Raw genomic sequence first — 18181 nt, forward strand, 5'->3', positions numbered from 1 at the left:
ATATCGCATGAGTGCAGTGCAAGTTGGGTTAGTATAAGAAAACAATGCAGCCTATGCAGTCAATAAACTTTTTTTTTTACAAGACTCTTTTAATTCCCTTTACAATTTATGAAGCTACACATACTGAATAAGGACAGTACACTCCAGATACCTAATGGAATGACAAAGGCTGTAGCAATAGTGTCCAGTATTAAAACTCATTTATAGTGTGATAACAAACTGAAGACACTGTATCAAATTGTAATCAAGTATCATCATTCATTTAACAGTTACCACAAAATACCTACTCTAAAGAAACATTGCTAAATAACACTTAATGACAGCGTCTTAGAATAAAAGGACTATTAATTGCTACAACAGGAACTTTCCTGGTATGTCAAGACTTTATTTAACCTACCAACAAATGTTTTATTTTTGTAAAGACTGTAAAAATATTTGTTAAAACATTTTAATCACATGACAATCCTCAATAAAAATCTATGATGTATGTGTATATATACTGTGTGTATAAAAACACATTAGCTGTATTAAACAATCTGAATAAAAAAGATTTTTTATTGTAATGTTTTTCTGTTTCTAGTTTTCATTTATGTCACCATAGTACTTGGGTACCTAATATTTTGACATATCAAATACATATCGCAATTGGTCAAAAGCCTAAAATACACTTGCAGCATTAAATAAGCAAAATAATTGAAAAAGGTTTACACAGATAAACTTGCTTCTGATAAGCTAAATTGCTAACAAATAACAGCCATAGTAAAAACATCTCAGTTTTGCACTGACAGATTCAGTCTGAGGAAATGTCACTCTCCAGTGTGTTACCTGTCCTTTCCATTGTGTACTAAACACATGGTCTCATACAGTGTTTGTGGTCCATCATAGTGAAGGTGATCAGACGAAAGCAGCTCATCATGTAACCGCTGACACAAAATACTGACAAGGCTTTCACAGACTGAATGTAGTGAGGCCTACTGTATGTTAGCTGTTTATACAAGTTCCTCGAGGCTTTAGTTCCATGTGTGTTGGGCCTGTGTATCATGTCTGAGTCCTCTGGCACCAAAATTGAGAAAGCTTAAAACTGACTGGTCTTTTCAGGGCAGATGAACCGATCAAGTTGGTTTTCCATTGCAGTAGAGCCAGCTTCCTTGGCACTCCTGCTCTTACCCTGGAGAAAGCGGTGGCGTTCCGCACTGTGCCACATGCCATAGCCAAAGTAGATCAAAAAGCCTGAGAGTGAGATGGAAAAAATCCAGTAACATGAAAAAATTAAATACCGGTAGATCAAGGTCATTTGTGTGGTGCCAGCTGTCTATTTCAAACGAAGAGACTTACCTATTGCCATCCACACAGAGAAACGTATCCAGGTGTCTCCACTCAGTTGAACCATTAAGTAAATATTAACAAATATGCTCAGAATAGGTAGAAACGGCAAAAGGGGAACCTGTCATAACAGCAGACACACATAACTGAGCATTTTTGGGGTTCAACAACCTCAATTTATATTTCCAGACGTGTATTACATACCATAAAGGAAACCTTCTGAGTGGTTTGAGGCTGTCTGCATATCATGACAGTACAGCCACCAAAGACAAGGAGGCATATTGACAGTGAAACCAGGACCCACACTTGAATACTAATGATGGCATCGTTGTGGTAAGTTGTCAAATAGCTGATCACACATACAAGAAGTACTGTGTTTGGACAACAGATACACAAGCAATTAATTCTGACTCATAAAAGTATGTCTTTGTTTTGTTAATGATAAGTCCAACATTCACAATTATTTGATTATTCATTGAAGAGCTCCGGTTTGTTACATTCAAATAGATGAGATGTCTCACCTAGCACACAAATGGAAATGTTGACCACTCTAGATGAAGGCTCAGAGGGGGAGGAAGGTGGTTGCAGAACCGCCTGCAGGACTGAGACTTCTACTTTTAGTGTGTTGAGGTGGGACTCAGATTCAGTCAGTTCAGACTCCCCTTCCTCAAAGGACAGAAAGTCCCTTTTAAAGCCTTCTCGCCCACGCTGCTCCAAAGCACCATCTGGTTGGTACCTGGAGGTGAAGGTTATACGACAAAATGATAAGCAAGAACATATCACAAAAACCGTAGGGTAATACAATTCATAACAAAACGTTCATATTAAATGTCTACAATTTCTTTATGGCTGTACAAAATTGTTTTGGTGAAATTGTTGATACACTTCGAGAAATGAGGAAATATTTATCTTTAAAGGTGCTATAAAATCATTTGACCATGTGAAAAAATGAAAATGACAGCACACAAGTAATTTTTCATTCATGAAAAAATGATTTTAGCACTCAAATCTGGCTGGTTTTTTTTGTTTTGTTTTGTTGTTTTTTTTTCTCACAATTTCAACTATTCCACCCCCAAAACAATGCCTCTGGAACGCCCACTTTTTTTTTCTGTAATTCTGGTTATGCCATCACAATCAGAATAGTGTACCGCACAAATGCTATTTTTAGACCGTTACGAATGTTCTTTTGATTTAATGGGATTTTTATGACCTTCATGTGGTGTAACGCACTTTGAATTGCCTTGTGTTGAATTGTGCTAAACAAATAAATTTGCCATGCCTATTTGCCTAGACTGTGACATCGCCATCTTAACCCAGAAGTGGGTCGACATAGACACGCCCTCGCATACAATCCATGTTATTACGGCTTGTTTTCTGCTGGTCATCTTTCAAAAAAAGACCATGCCGAGTAAACACTGCTGCTATGGAACGACTCCAGACATTTCGACCTATGAAGCATGTTTTCATAATACTTATCCCGCAGAGCAAAAACTCGGAGCAAAAAATGTGAAGAATGGATCAACTTGTGCGCACGTCCAAAAGACCAGTTTAACGCCAGCAAGGTGAAGCCATTCACCTTCATATGCAGTCAACATTTTGTTGGTGGCCATGGTCCTAAAGAGGATGAAGCGGTAAGCCATTTTGATATTTTTTTAGTTATTTTTTAGCGTGGCGTTTTGCAGTGCTGCTTCTGTGTGACAATAAATGACCTGAAAAATAAAATTAAATGGTATTTGACTGCCACTGTTGTAAAAAAAAAAAAAAAAAAAAACTTTAGTAAGGCGGAAGTGAAAATAAATTACAGAATTCAGATTTGTTATTAATGAAGAAATTAAAAATGTTCGTTGGCTGTCACTGAGTAGCATTTGCGATCACGATGTAAATTACCCCCACGAACGGTCAGAGACATAAGACAATCAGAGGATATAATATATAAGAAAGGCAGGGCATAAGGTGGTAAGGATAGATTGTTGAAACAGGAGAATGTCATTGTCAGTGGCGTAAGGCAATGCACAAAAGAAAAAGGTGTCGATAAAATAGCTTCCTCTGGATCAGTTTGGCTCTTTTTTGCGCCTTTTTCCCCCCATGACACTCAAGCCATCTCTTTAACTGAACATTTGTATGTTCTTCCACCCACATCTTTACCAGTGAATTTGGCACCAGGGACATCATTTTCGGACAGAATTGGTAGGTTTAGCTCAGTTTACATCTCGTTCGTAAACTATTTCATGCACATAGTACTCGGGACAAACGCGAGCTTGACCTGCCTAGCAACAATTGCTAACGTCATGAATATTAATGAGCAAAAGTGAATTTTTCGTGTGGTATGCCACTGATGATCATGACTAGCTTTCTAGTTCTTCGCTAGCTAGTACAGGTTGAGAGAATGACAGAACAGTCACATGGTAGCAACAGAATAGAAAGGATAGATTGCTAGCAGACTGCAAAAATATGCAGCTCATTCTAGGTGTGACATATGTCATGAGTGGGCCAAGCCTTATGAGAAAAGACTAATTATGATCTACTTTGATTATTTAGCCTTTTCTGTCAATTTTTTGGGGGTGGATTTGTGTCCAAGTGTGGTCATTTTAAAGTCACTTGCTGATGTATTTGATAGCACATTTCAAGAAAAGATAGTGAAGTGAAATGTTTACAATCATTGTAGATTGTGAAGATTCCAGCATACATTACACAGTATGTAAAGTCTAATGGATGTTATATACATCTAATGCAGTGGTCCTTAACCTTGTTAAAGGTACCGAACCCCACGAGTTTCATAGGTGCATTCACCGAACCCTTCTGAATTTCATAATAAAGCCATTATTTTACGAATTCAAAACCGAGCTAGCTAATATCAAAATTAATTCCTATTCAAATTTCTTCCAGATTTTGAATTTACTACAAATAATTTTGCCTTTTGCTGTTGATTTTCACATTGGAAAATGAAACATTTCATTTACACTGTTCCTTTTTTTGTTTGTTTTCATGTCTATGTCCTCATTTTATTGTTGCATCCATGCATCACTATTTTCAAGGCGTAAAATTAAGCAATTTTAAGCTATTTTCTTTTTATTTATCTATGCAGTGCACGTTGTCTGTAGGTCTGTTATACTTCCTTATACCAAGTGCCAGTCAACCTTCCACTGAGCAAACCGATTTTTCCTCCCATTAGATAGAGAAAGAAAGAAAAGGAAAAAAGGCTGTAAATTTAGGGCATACCAGTCCAAAACTTGGTCTAAAACGCTACTATGCTTAGATTTAGTCAGCGTACAAAATAGGGCTCTGCGTTTCTGAACCTTCACTGAACCCCTGAGACTTACTCACTGAACCCCTGGGGTTTGATCGAACCCCAGCTAAGAACCACTGATCTAATGTATATAAGAGCCTTAACTCTTGACATATGTCTTTGCTCAACTAGTGGTTGTCAACAAACAATAAACTTCATATTTGTAATTTGTAAAGGATGCGTATTGCTTATTTGTAGTCCACCTGACATAATCCCACTCTTGAATGGTTTGCTGAGGCAGTATGTAAGTTAATTATACACTCACTAGGTAATGAAGCATAGACCAAACACTGTACTCAGACAGCCTTAACATTCATATAACAGTCAAATTCGCATCCCACGTTGCACCTTTTTAAATGGGTAATCATCCCCGTGGTTTGGCAAAGGAAAAAAAAAATACCGTAGTCAGAAAATAGCAGGTGTGTTGTTGAATACAATGCAAATGTACCTACCTGAGGATTAGTACACAGACGGCAACCAGTGAGTAGGCCAGAAGAGTTCCAATAGACATCATGTCAACGAGAGCTTTGAGGTCAAACAGAAAAGCCATGATGGCTGTACAGAAAACAAAGACAACAAAATCAAACATGTTTGATGTAAAAGGCAACCGACAAGATAAATGTTATCCGGATAGCAGACGGCACCAGATTATGCAAAACACTCAGATCCGACAAAACCATATGTTTTTGCAGGCATAGTTCATGCAGTCATTTCGTCACCAATAACAGCAATACATTTCTTTCAGCTGATTAAGCAGCAGGCGTTATCCCTATACTGAGTGTCTTTTGATGTGAGACAGTGGCTGTCTCAGCAGCTGACTACAGTATGGCGCCAATCTCTGTATTAAGCAAAGTTCTACTGCTTTTTACATAATGTCATAACATAAAACTACAACAAATTTTTGCACCAACACGACACAATTATGTATTGCATATGTTGACATCATCGTAGAGCACACCCAACAGTGGTGCAACAAAAGAAAAGATAAAAATGAAATAACTAAAGCTGCATATTAAATGAATGGTTAGGATGTCAATCTCAAAGTTTTGAGATCAACTGTTTAAACCCAAGGTCCAGACTTCCTGTAAAGAGTTCACATGTCCCCCCTGTGCTTGTGTTGATTTTCTCCAGGTAATCCAGTTTCCTCCCACTTTCCATAGACACACATTGTAGGTTAACAGGAGACTCTGCCTTGTCCGTGGGGGTAAATGCGAGCGTGCCCCGTGATCGGCTTGTAACCAATGCATGGTGTAGCCATCGCCAGCTGGGATATAGTAGGCTTCAACACCCTTGCGACGCTTGTGAAGATAAATGGTACAGATGAGGATTCATGTATTGATTGATAGATATACACTGCAGTTAATAAATTTTCAGTCTTATTACTAAACACTACACCTTACGGTGGTATGAAAAAGTATCTGAACCTTTTGGAATTTCTCACATTTCTGCATAAAATCAACATCAAACGTGATTTGATCTTTGTCAAAATTACACATGAAAAAACAGTGTCTGCTTTGACTAAACCACCCAAACGTTTATAGGTTTACATATTTTAATTAGGATAGCATGCAAACAATGACAGAGGGGGGGAAATTAATAAGTGAACCCTCTGCCTAAGGAGACGTAAAGAACAATTTAAACCAAATTTTACCAAACAATTTAAGTCAGTTGTGTGTCCAATCTCTGAGTGGTTTAAAGCTGCTCTGCCCACTATAAAACACATACCTGGTAAGAATTGTCTGGATGAGAAGCATTGTCTGATGTGCATCATGGCTCGGTCAAAAGAGCTGTCTGAAGACCTGCGATCAAGGATCGTTGATTTGCATAAAGCTGGGAAAGGATACAAAACCATCTCTACAGTAAAAGTCTGGATGTTCATCAATCAACAGTCAGAAAAGTTGTCTACAAATAGAGAAAGTTTGGCACTGTTGCTTCTCTCACAAGAAGTGGCCATCCACCAAAGATGACGCCAAGAGTTGAGCGCAGAATACTCAGAGAGGTGAAAAAGAACCTTAGAGTGACCTACAGAAATCACTAGTGCAGTCCAATATCTCTGTGCACACATCAACTATATGTAAATCTATGGCCAAGAATGTTGTTCATGGAAGGACTCCACGAAGGAAGCCACTGATGTCTAAAAAAATAATTGTTGCTCGTTTAATGTTCTCAATAAGGCACTTGTACACTCCACAGAGGTTTTGGTAAACTATTTTGTGGACTGATGAATCCAAAGTTGAATTGTTTGGGAGTAACATACAACGTCATGTGTGGAGGAAAAATGGAACCGCTCACCAACATCTCATCCCCACAGTGAAGCATGGTGGAGGGAGCATCATCATTTGGGGCTGTTTTGCTACCTCAGGGCCTAGACAACTTGCAATCATAAATGGAAGAATGAATTCAAATGATAATCAGGATGTTTTGCAGAAAAACCGGAGGGTGTCTGTCAGACAGTTGAAGCTAGAAAGAGGATGGATGCTGCAACAAGACAATGATCCAAAACACAGAAGTAAATCAACTTCAGAATGGTTTCAGAAGAACAAAATACATGTTCTAGAGTGGTCAAGTCAAAGTCCAGACTTGAACCCCATTGAGATGCTGTGGCATGACCTAAAGACAGCGATTAATGCCAGACATCCCAGAAATCTGACTAAACTAAGCAGTTTTGGAGAGAAGAATGGGCCAAGATTAGTCCCAATCGATGTGCCAGATGGATCTGCAGCGACAGGAAGCGTCTGGCTGAAGTTATTGCTGCCAAACGGTGGGGCCACAAAATATTAAATGTGATGGTTCACTTACTTTTACTTACCTTTTCCCCCTTCCGTCATTGTTTGCATACTATCCTCATTAAATTATGAAAATCTATAAATGTTTGGGTGGTTTTAGTTAAAGAACTGTTTTTTCATCTGTGTGATTTTGACAAAAATCAGATCACGTTTGATGGTAATTTTATGCAGAAATGTGAGAAATTCCAAAAGGTTCAGATACTTTTTTCATACCACAGTATATAGGATACCATATTAACTTTACCCTTGTGTAGGAAATTATAAAATGTCTAAAGGGCAACTGCAAAAGATGTTTTGGATGACTATTTTTTTATTTTGTCCTTTTCCAATGAAAAACTTCAAAGAATAAAAAAAACTGAAATTAAAAGATGGCGTGTAGAAAGTCATTGTACAATAAAAAAAAATCTATTTTCAGACATCTTATTTGATTACATAGGCATCTCATTACGGAGGCTCCTTGAGCAAGACACAACATGTGAAGAGAGAACTTTTTTGTATTTCCATCTATTTCAGACACTGCTAATCCTCAATAACTTGTGAGTGTGCGTATAATGTGTATTTTTTAGCTTTTATGTTTGAGAAAATATAAAATCGGTTGCTTAATTTTTTCCCCTCCAAAATAAGGTCACCACAAAAATGGTGTCCAAGTGGCTGCCTCCACTTTTATTTAAAAAAAAAAAAAAAAGAAACGGAAAAATGAAAGAAAAGCCAACTCATTTAAAAAAATAACATGCACTTTAGCTAACAATCACAAACTGGAACATGCAGCCATCACCACTAACACCACGTGACAATTGGAAGCCAAACCAAGTCCACAGCACAAGCCCTTATTACAGGCCGTTCCTTGTCTTGGCTGCTTACCCGCAGTGGTACCTGCCACCATGGTGGCAGCCACAGGCGACTGCCGCTTACTCACTTTGGACATAAATTTGAACAGAATACCATCTCGTGCCATGGCAAAGAGAATGCGTGGTAAGGGGAACATGGCACCCAACAGGCTATGGAGAAGAGGGTTCATGGTTAAGTGGAGAACACTGAGGAAAGAACACAATTCACCTGCACAACTGTGAAAGCACATATACATGGAGGGATGATAGTAATGACGTCTAAAGGTTTTAATTCGAAATTGTTCAAATTGGTAGCTGTTATTTTTGTTATTGGGCATTTTCTTTCACAGTTGATTGGTGGAGAAGCTTGACACTCCCTGCCTCTCACCTGCTATTACACCGGAGCTCATTGTGGCAATAAGAGGGGTCTTCGTTTTAGGATTGATTCGGGCTAAGGCTTTGAAAAGCACACCATCCGCTGCCATAGCATAGATTACACGAGGCATAGGGAAAATGGAGCCCAGCAGACTGCATGAGACAGCAGAGACATGCAAGACCAACATGTTAGTCGTGACGCCCCAAAGCACATGAACAAACACACAACAAACACATTTGACAGCTTTACAGTGGAAGGGTGTGCCTTTCTTTTCTGAAGGGAAATTATCTCCAAATATAACCAATTGGACATTTTCCAAATGGATTTGATGAGATCCACCAAAGAAAGTCCAAACTGGTGCTTACATAATTTTCTTCTGTTGTTTACATGTCACAGCTATTTTGCTTTTTAAAAAGCAACTATAAATCAATTAAAGGAAGCCAAACAAAACGTTGCATAAAAAGAGCAAAACTGCACAAACAACTTTCTGCATCATAAATTGCCTATGTCAGGATATGAACACAATCACAGATAGGATACTGTGGCCAAAAAGCCAATCAATCCCTATTGAATTTTGATTTTTTTTTTCTCTCTCTTTTTTGAGAAGAAGAAGAAAATGAAGAAATCTGACTGAGAACAAGTTCAAATCAACATAAACGTTCAGCAAGAAAGGCACAATGGGCTCCAGACCTGTTTTCTATTTTGGTGTTATGGCTATTTATTGAGTCACACTTGCTTTTTTTGTTGTGATTGTTTTGTTTCATTATCCTTTGTTTTATCTTGAACTGAATGACTGACATTTTTTATTTTCATGCAAGGGTCTCACACTTTTAGCACTTTTCCACCTTCAAAGCACTCAAAGTACCATACGACATAATTTACCTACTGATGGTGCAGCATCAAGAGCAACGTGGGATTCTGTATCTTGCTCAAGGATACTTAGATGAGATCACAAGGGCAGGGTATCGAACCCCACAACCTCTTGGTTAGTGAACAGCTACTATACCACTGTGCGACATGTTGAGTGTTTTACTTTTATATTAAACCAAAGATAAATTTACTTTCTAGTACTGTTGCACAACAACATTGATATTTTTTCATGTTTCATATTTAATGTACCATTCTGTATTTAAAAAAATCCCAAACAGTTGAACTAACTAGTTGAACTAACTTGTAATAACTATCAAGATAGTAACAGTCAAATGTCATTATGTAGTTTACAGAGCTCTAAAGTTTCAAGCTCTGTTAAGATTCATGCCTCTTTGATTTACTAGGGATTAATATTTTATAGCTAAATTGTGTGTTACGCTCAAAAAGTTTAGGAGCCAGATAGTACATCACTAAAATATTGTGGTGTAATCTCTTACATATTTTTTTTTTAGTTCTAGGAATGTATTAGGGTTTACAGCGCTGAGATTAGATTCTACATGTACATTAGTACATAAAAAAATTCGCATATGATATACAATGTCTGGAGCCCGCCCAGTCAATCATTTGATATGTGAACATGACATTTAGATTCTGAACAGTCAAATACAATGCAATACAGATATTGAAACGAGACATTCACCCACAATATCCTATAGCAGCACAAATCATTCCAATGGCAAGAATGGCAGCATGCACAATTATTAAATATGTGTATCCAAAATACAAAAAAACTCAGTTGGTTACCTTGTCGACAGGGCACATAGCGAACCTACAGCAACCACATATTTGGCAGGGCTCCATCCCACATATTCAAAAGCCATCGGCAGAGGGCTTTTCTCATCCAATAGGTAGTATGGCATCATGAGTGTGAGTGCAGCCGAAACACCAAAGTATGCCAGGAAACATACAGTCAGTGACACAACAATGCCGATGGGAATGGCCCTCTGAGGATTCCTCACCTCCTCACCTGCAGGGATAAACAAGAACGACTACTGTACAGTAGTACAACTATAGTATTCTTGTGGTCTAAAATGTGTTTTTTCCCCATCAGCCTTTTCTAAGTCTGACCAAAAAATACTACGTATGATTACAACATTTGACTCTAAGAACAGTGTCACAAGTTCATACATATATATGTATATGTCGGAAAACACTCAGGTGACTTGAAGTTCTGCTCTGAGACCCCCAATTTGGCCAAATTTCAAAATTGTCCGATATGCATGTGTGATACATCATTGGAAAGCTTAAAATCTCAATTATATGGGGGAAGAAAAATTTTGGACAGGAGGGCATTTAAAAAAAATATGTTTTTTAAACAGCAAAACCCTATCTGGAGGTGAGAGCACGCGAGCGCAGAATTACAGACGCCATGACTTTAATGAGATATTATAGCGTACTTACCTTGTTTCGATCCAAAAACTCCATGTCGCATGTACAGTATCACTGAGTGTCAAGACACAGCTGTGAAGGGCCACAGCTGGATTTTTGGGGGATTTTATGGGTGAAACATGGTCATATAACAAGGGTCGCAATGCAGAAATCGCAGACATCAAGGAGTGTTCGTGATTTTCTTTTTCATATATTTACCCTTTTAAACTTTTTTTTTTTTCAATTTTTCTGTTTGGATCGATTATTTATCATCTAACATATCAGGGAAAATGCGACAGTAATGAAAAAATACAATTTAGCGATAGTTATGAGGTACATATCCGTTTTTTACAGACGCAATTTTTTTCATTGTGACGTCATTTGTTTAAAAGTTTAAAATATGCGAGTGAATAATTTGTTTTAGTCTTTTTTTTTTGTTTTAACAAAATATTAGACATCAATTAATGATTCTAAGCTAAAATGACAGACATTTTGAATAATAAATATCATTAATTCCGCCAGGCTGAAAAAGCAGTTTCTGCTCTTGCACCCCTCTTTAAAATAAACTGCTGTATTTTAAGCCAAAAGAACTGTTGTGTTTGATAGAACAATATGTTTATATGCTGCCATAGCTAATTCATGGCGCAATAAGCCCCCAAACTATTATTAATTTGTCCGTTTTACTCTGGAAACCCCCGTTTACAGACGTCGCGCAACTGATTTTGTTTCAACCTAGCCATAAAAAGGTAAGTAATCGTATTTATTATTCGAAATGTCTGTCATTCTTAGCTTGGAATCATGAATTGATGTGTAATGTTTAGTTTAAAAAAAAAAGACTTTAAAAAAGTATTCACTCGCATATTTTAAACTTTTAAACAAATTACATCACAATGAGAAAATTAGCGTCTGTAAATGTCACGAATATCTACTTCATAACTATTGCTTAATTGTATTTTTTTTTTTTTTTTATGTCACATTTTCTCCAATATTTTAGATGATAAATAATCGATCCAAACAAAGAAAATAACAAAAACGTTTAAAAGGGTAAATATATGAAGTTGAAAATCTCGACCACTCATTGATGTCTGCGATTTCTGCATCGCGACCCATGTTATATTACCATGTTTCACCCATAAAATCCTCCAAACATCCGGCTGTGGCCATTCACAGCTGTGTCTTGAGGTAAGAACACAATAATATCTCTTTAAAATCATGGCGCTCTTAATTATGCTCTCGCATGCTCTCACCTCCAGTGAGGGTTTTGCCGTTAATGTTTTTTTTTTTTTTTTAAATGCCCTCCTGTTGAAAATTTTTCTTCTCCCAGAAAATGGAGATTTTAAGTTTCCCAATGATGTATTACACACAGATAGGACAATTTTGAAATTTGGCCAAATTGAGGGTCTCAGAGCGGAACTTCAAGTCACCTGAGTGTTTTCCGCCATACATATATATATATATGTAGATGTATATATACAGTGGGGAGAACAAGTATTTGATACACTGCCTATGGGAAAACCCATTGGCAGTGTATCAAATACTTGTTCTCCCCACGGTATGTATATATATATATATATATATATATATATATACATATATATTTAAACCCATCCTAGGCGGCTTGCCGAGATTTTGACTTGCTGGCATTTGACAGTTTGTATTCTTGACCCCTTTGTTGCGAGTTGCATTCTTACCTTGGTTTTTCCGTTCGTCTGCCTCTCAACGCAGTTTTCCCTTGGTTTCTGTTTTTTTTTTTTTTTTTTTTTTAAATTGATCCCGACCTACTGTCGCGGACCCATTTTGTGTCTCCCTTTTCGCGATTGCGTGTTTTTTTGTTAGTTCAATAAGCCCTTTTACGCAATCCCTATGATATTGTTGTCTGCTTGCTTCCGCATTCGCGGACCGTACAAGTTTGTTGGTTTTCATCTGAGGACTTGTTACTGATTGCAGCTAATAGATCGATAAACAATATGCATACTATGGATGTAGAAAATAATAGCATGGTCCTTGTGGTGTTTGTTAATGTTACTAAACAGTGTGGTCACAGTGTGACAGTGACATCATGCAGAAGTATAGTCCTATGGTCTACGCACTTGTCTGTCGCACGGGAAACACGGGCTCGAATCCTGCTGGAGACCTTCATTAAATTGCTTTTGGTGCTCGTTCTGTGAAATATTGACATTGCTGTTCTGTTCATCACTTTTCCGTTAGGGATCAAATTGGAAGGGCAGAACAGACGACATGTTTATGTAGCTAAAGAGTGACACTGTGGAAGTCCAGCAGCACCGGCCGGTGGCGTCACCGACCACAGTGCATTGCGTGGTCAACACCAATGGCGACCAACTAGTTCAACTAATTTTACAAATTTTATTTAAACGAAAACATTAAGAGGGATTTTAATATCGGATTATTGTAACTCACACTAACATTTATCTTTTAACAATTCCATCTTTCTATCCGCGGTGCCCTTTAAAAAGAATTGATAATTTATTTATTTTTTTTAAAAAGGTTAATTTTGGTGATCAGATCTAATTTCCACAATCAAATATGGCAGGAATGTGCATGACAGCAGCTAATCAGAGTTGACTTTTTCCTGCTCCAATTATATTCGAAAAATAAAACAAAAAATTATAAAATGACCCAACATAGAGCCGAGCATTCAACTGAACACAGTCATGACTTGGAATAATTCTCTGAATCTCGCTAGTTTCCTAAGTTTTCAATACAGATTCTTTGAAGCTATTACCAGTCGTTAAAATACAATCAGGTGATGAAAAACATGTTGTGGCTCCACTACAGAAAAAGTGAGTCGTCAACTACAGCCTATATCAACACAGATGAAGTTCAAAACATTCACAAGGCCAAATCCATACCTGTAGTTGCTATGCAGTCAAAGCCCACAAAAGCGTAGAAACAGGTTGCAGCTCCGGCTAATGTTCCACTAAAACCGTATGGCATGAATCCTCCTGCTCCATAATCACTGCTCACATTGCCAATGACTGATAGGTTTCTACAACATATGGCAATATACAGCAGTATGAACAGATAACCAAAGTGTTTAGACAAATAGGATAAAGGTATCCTTAATGGTTTTTAACCAATTGTGCTTTAGTGCAATGAAGATCTTTAAATGAAGATAAGTACCTGGCTACTATGGTGACATTTACCAATGATTCTTCTGTTATTTTCCAGTTGTTTGTGTCTCCTTTGACGAAACCAGAGATGATGACAAAGAGGAGTACGAGTACATTAACAGAGGTGAAGACTTTATTGACCCAGGCTGACTCCTTTACCCCAAATGACAGAAGTCCTGAATGAACACAATGACAATGAGCACAAAAAGTAAAAAATTAAATCCTCATCTGGCAGTATCTGACTTTGTATCCACTGCTATTGCGTTTAACTGGTAATTGTCTGTGAAGCCCTTGGGGATCTTTTTTATGCTTTAGCGCAATACATAAGGTATACCAAAAATGTATACACCCTTTTGCAGCTGATAACATGACATGTTCACACTTGAATCGCATGTTCATACTTCCAGTAGCATTTTAGAATGTGGCGGAAAACATAGACAAGACTGAAAAAGCAGTTTCTGCTCCTGCACTCCTCTTTAAAAGAAAATGCTGTATTTTAAGCCAAAACAACTGTTGTGTTTGATAGAACAATATGTCCATATGCTGCCATAGCAGATTCATGGCGCATTAAGCCTCCGAACTATTTTTAATTTGTCCGTTTTACCCTGAAAACCCCCGTTTACAGACGTCGTGCAACTGCTTTTGTTTTAACCTAGCCATAAAACTAAGGTAATTAATTATATTTATTATTCAAAATGTCTGTCATTTTCAGCTTACAATATTCAATTCATGTCTCATAGTTCGTTTAAAAAAAAAAAAGGACTTAAAAAAATTATTCACTCGCATATTTTAAACTTTTAAACAAATGACGTCACAATGAAAAAAATGGCATCTGTAAAAACGTCACGGATATCTACCTCAAAACTATCGCTTAATTGTATTTTTTTGTTACTGTCGGATTTTCTCCTATATGTTAGATGATCAATATTCAATCCAAACAAAGAAAAATAGAAAAAAAAAATGTATAAAAGGGTAAATATATGAAAAAGAACATCTCGACCACTCCGTGATGTCTGCGATTTCTGCATCGCGACCCTTGTTATATTACCATGTCTCACCCATAAAATCCCCCCAAAATCCAGCTGTGGCCATTCACAGCTGTGTCTTGACACTCAGTGATACATGCTACATGGAGTTTTTGGATCGAAACAAGGTAAGTACGCGATAATATCTCATTAAAGTCATGGCGTCTGTAATTCTGCTCTCGCCTCCAGATAGGGTTTTGCTGTTTAAAAAACATTTTTCAAAAAAAATGCCCTCCTGTTCAAAATTTTTCTTCCCCCAGAAAATTGAGATTTTAAGCTTTCCACATGCATATCGGACAATTTTGAAAGTTGGCTAAATTGTGGGTCTCATAGCGTAACGTCAAGTCACCTGAGTGTTTTCCGCCATGTACTTCTTTTCTTTGAAGTTTAGTCTTGCTGCCTTGATTTAAAGGTTTAAGCTACAAAAAAATCCATAGACAATTTGGTTACCAGTTGCTAAAGAGTACCGTATTTTTCGGACTATAAGTCGCATTTTTTTTTTTTTTTTTTAATAGTTTGGCTGGGGGTGCGGCTTATACTCAGGAGCGACTTATGTGTGAAATTATTAACACATTTTGATATCATTTCACATGCTATTTTGGAGTTTTGGAGTGACACTGATGGTTTGGTGAACTTGTTAGCACTTTCTTTACGATATAGTTATCTGAATTACTCTTAATAGCTATGTTACGTTAACATACTGGCCACGTTCACATTTCGTTGTTCATGCATCATGCAACATTATCATGCTGTACACTTATTAAGCATGTTGTTCTATATTGTATTTTTCTTTAAATTGCCTTTCAAGATGACATATCTGTTCTATGTGTTGGATTTTATCAAGTACATTTCCCCCAAAAATGTGACTTATACTCCAGTGCGACTTATATATGTTTTTTTCCTCTTCGTCGGGCATTTTATGACTTGTGCGACTTATACTCAGGTGCGACTTATAGTCCAAAAAATACGGTATACATTTTTTGGGATTCCCTGTATATTTCACCTGACATGTTGGAATTGTATTGTTTAGTGGAACTGCTTGTATGAAACGTACACACCGTAGTAATTTTTTTGAGTGCAGTATTCCCAATGTTTTGTAGTAATAATGTGACTTTTCTTATTTCTTACCAGACAGTAGTAGAATCAGACAGACCGCAAAGAAATCAGGGTACTGAGCCAGACCGGGCGAGTTCATGCTGAAGTAAGTTTTACAAAATATTTCAATATGTCCTCCGGTTATTTCATCAAAGGTCCCGCTCCAGGCTCGAGCTACTGAGGATGTACCTGTCACACAAAAAGAGAACAGAATATGGAAGAAACAGGATCAAGGCTCACAGTTACAAATAGATGTCAGTTATGTGGCAGTAACTCACCGATTACATAGGAGAGAATCAGGTTCCAACCTGTGATGAAAGCCCAGATTTCCCCAACAGTTACATAACTGTAAAGGTAAGCAGAACCAGTCTTTGGGACACGAGCCCCAAACTCAGCATAACAAAGGCCAGCCATGACGGAAGCCAGAGCAGCAACGAGGAAGGAGATGACAATGCTGGGTCCAGAGTTTCCCTTGGCTACTTCTCCGGCCAGGACATAGACACCCGCACCCAGAGTGCTGCCCACTCCCAAGGCTATCAGGTCCACAGTTCCAAGGCAACGACAGAGCTTAGAGTCTTCTAAGCTGCTGAGGTCAACCAACTTTCGGCGCACCAAGGAACGGCCAAATGACAGCACTTGCTCTAACATGCTGTCACCTGTTAACACAGAGAAGGATTTCGGAGAATATTTGAGCATAAATACTTGAACTTGAGAACAAGAGCTGTTGATGGATACGAAGTACACCTCGCTAGTAGCAATGACTTACCGTTTAGGAATGCTGCCAAGGCGTGTCGTGGGGTACCATTCATTCAGTGAGCATCCAATTATAAATCAATTGTTTGGAGTTATGGTGCAGGTCGGACTATTCAAAGGGTTGTATTCACTAACAAGTTGAATGCATCACTATGACCCAGCAACCACATTCCAATATACGGGCTCTTCTTACTTTTTTACCAAAGTTCATAAGACATAAAGTTGCATTCAAATACCTACATTAATGAGTATAAATATAAAACCTGAAATTAAGTACATCGCCTTTTGAGTTAAAAATAATCATTTTTCTTTATTTAAACCCTAATAAACTCTGATAACCATCCAGCTGCACAATAATCTCCAGTAGAGAACCATGCAAAGTGGATTTTGGTTGTGACAGCTCATTTCCATTGTAAAGTCTATATTGTGTTACAGTAAAATACAGTTCTTGAAAATGGACTGAATGTAATCATTTTAGTTGTTTGTGTCACAATATGTTAAACAACCTTTTTCTCATCTCTCTAAACATGATCCTACTAAGGTTATCAATGCACAAAAGTGAGAAGAGCTGACTATTTGAAACATGAACACACATAGATGTTCACAGATATGTTCTTACCTGTAAGTTTACTTCAGCAAGGGTAGTCCAAAATTCGGCTGAAAAAGTGCCAAGTATCAGGATTTTTCTGCATGGACCATTTGCACCTCCATAAAAGTCAGACTGGTGATCCTTTGAGCTGCAGCCTCAAGTTCTGAGTGAATTCTGGACGCCAAGCTAATTCACCTCCTAACTGTAAACTGCAGAGCAGGATTTTTACTCCTCCCCTCTGCCCTCAGTATTCCTTTATAAGAACTGCGTAGCCTTAGGAAGAGATGTCATCATTCCGCATTTCCATGCTTATCGTTTGGAACATTGTCGAAATTAAACACAAGTTGTTACAAGTTGGCATTATGTAAATATTATAGTAGATAGAAGAAAATACTGTTACAGTGGAAGTAATCGCCGTTAAACCCCACTGAGGCCAAAACATGCTTACTCCCCTTGTGCAGATGCTTAGCAAGCACTGATAAATGGTTAGGCAACTGGCATTGACAAACAATGTGGCAAACACTTGTGTTTACCCAGTGCAGGCAAGAGGAGTGCTGCTAAAAGCATAGCTGCTGATTGGTCACGGGAGGATGGACGAGCAACAGTAAGGGGGTGTCAGTGGTCCTCCTAATGGATGACAGGTATTGCTCAATGTTCTCTGAGGTATTGGATCCATTGATATGAATCAATAT

The 18181-nt window shown here is 37.8% G+C and overlaps 1 protein-coding gene across 2 annotated transcripts; it reads right to left on the reverse strand.

The window, feature by feature from the left end:
- Positions 1-66: 66 nt before the first annotated feature.
- slc7a2 (solute carrier family 7 member 2) lies at positions 67-17926 on the reverse strand. 2 transcript variants are annotated; one of them, XM_057850643.1, is made up of 12 exons: positions 16914-17441; positions 16426-16803; positions 16181-16336; positions 14038-14203; positions 13767-13903; positions 10273-10495; positions 8611-8750; positions 5062-5164; positions 1845-2059; positions 1528-1694; positions 1336-1444; positions 67-1230 (listed from the first exon to the last, which is right to left on the reverse strand). In XM_057850643.1, the coding sequence occupies exons 1-12, from the start codon at positions 16954-16956 to the stop codon at positions 1076-1078; spliced, it is 1992 nt and encodes a 663-aa protein (XP_057706626.1). In that variant the 5' UTR covers positions 16957-17441; the 3' UTR covers positions 67-1075. The 2 variants fall into 2 exon arrangements, with proteins under 2 accessions (XP_057706626.1, XP_057706627.1); XM_057850644.1 differs by lacking the exon at positions 16914-17441 and adding an exon at positions 17520-17926 and having other exon boundaries at positions 68-1230.
- Positions 17927-18181: the final 255 nt, after the last annotated feature.

This window comes from Corythoichthys intestinalis, chromosome 11, assembly GCF_030265065.1.
Source record: "Corythoichthys intestinalis isolate RoL2023-P3 chromosome 11, ASM3026506v1, whole genome shotgun sequence".
Taxonomy (NCBI): Eukaryota; Metazoa; Chordata; class Actinopteri; order Syngnathiformes; family Syngnathidae; genus Corythoichthys; species Corythoichthys intestinalis.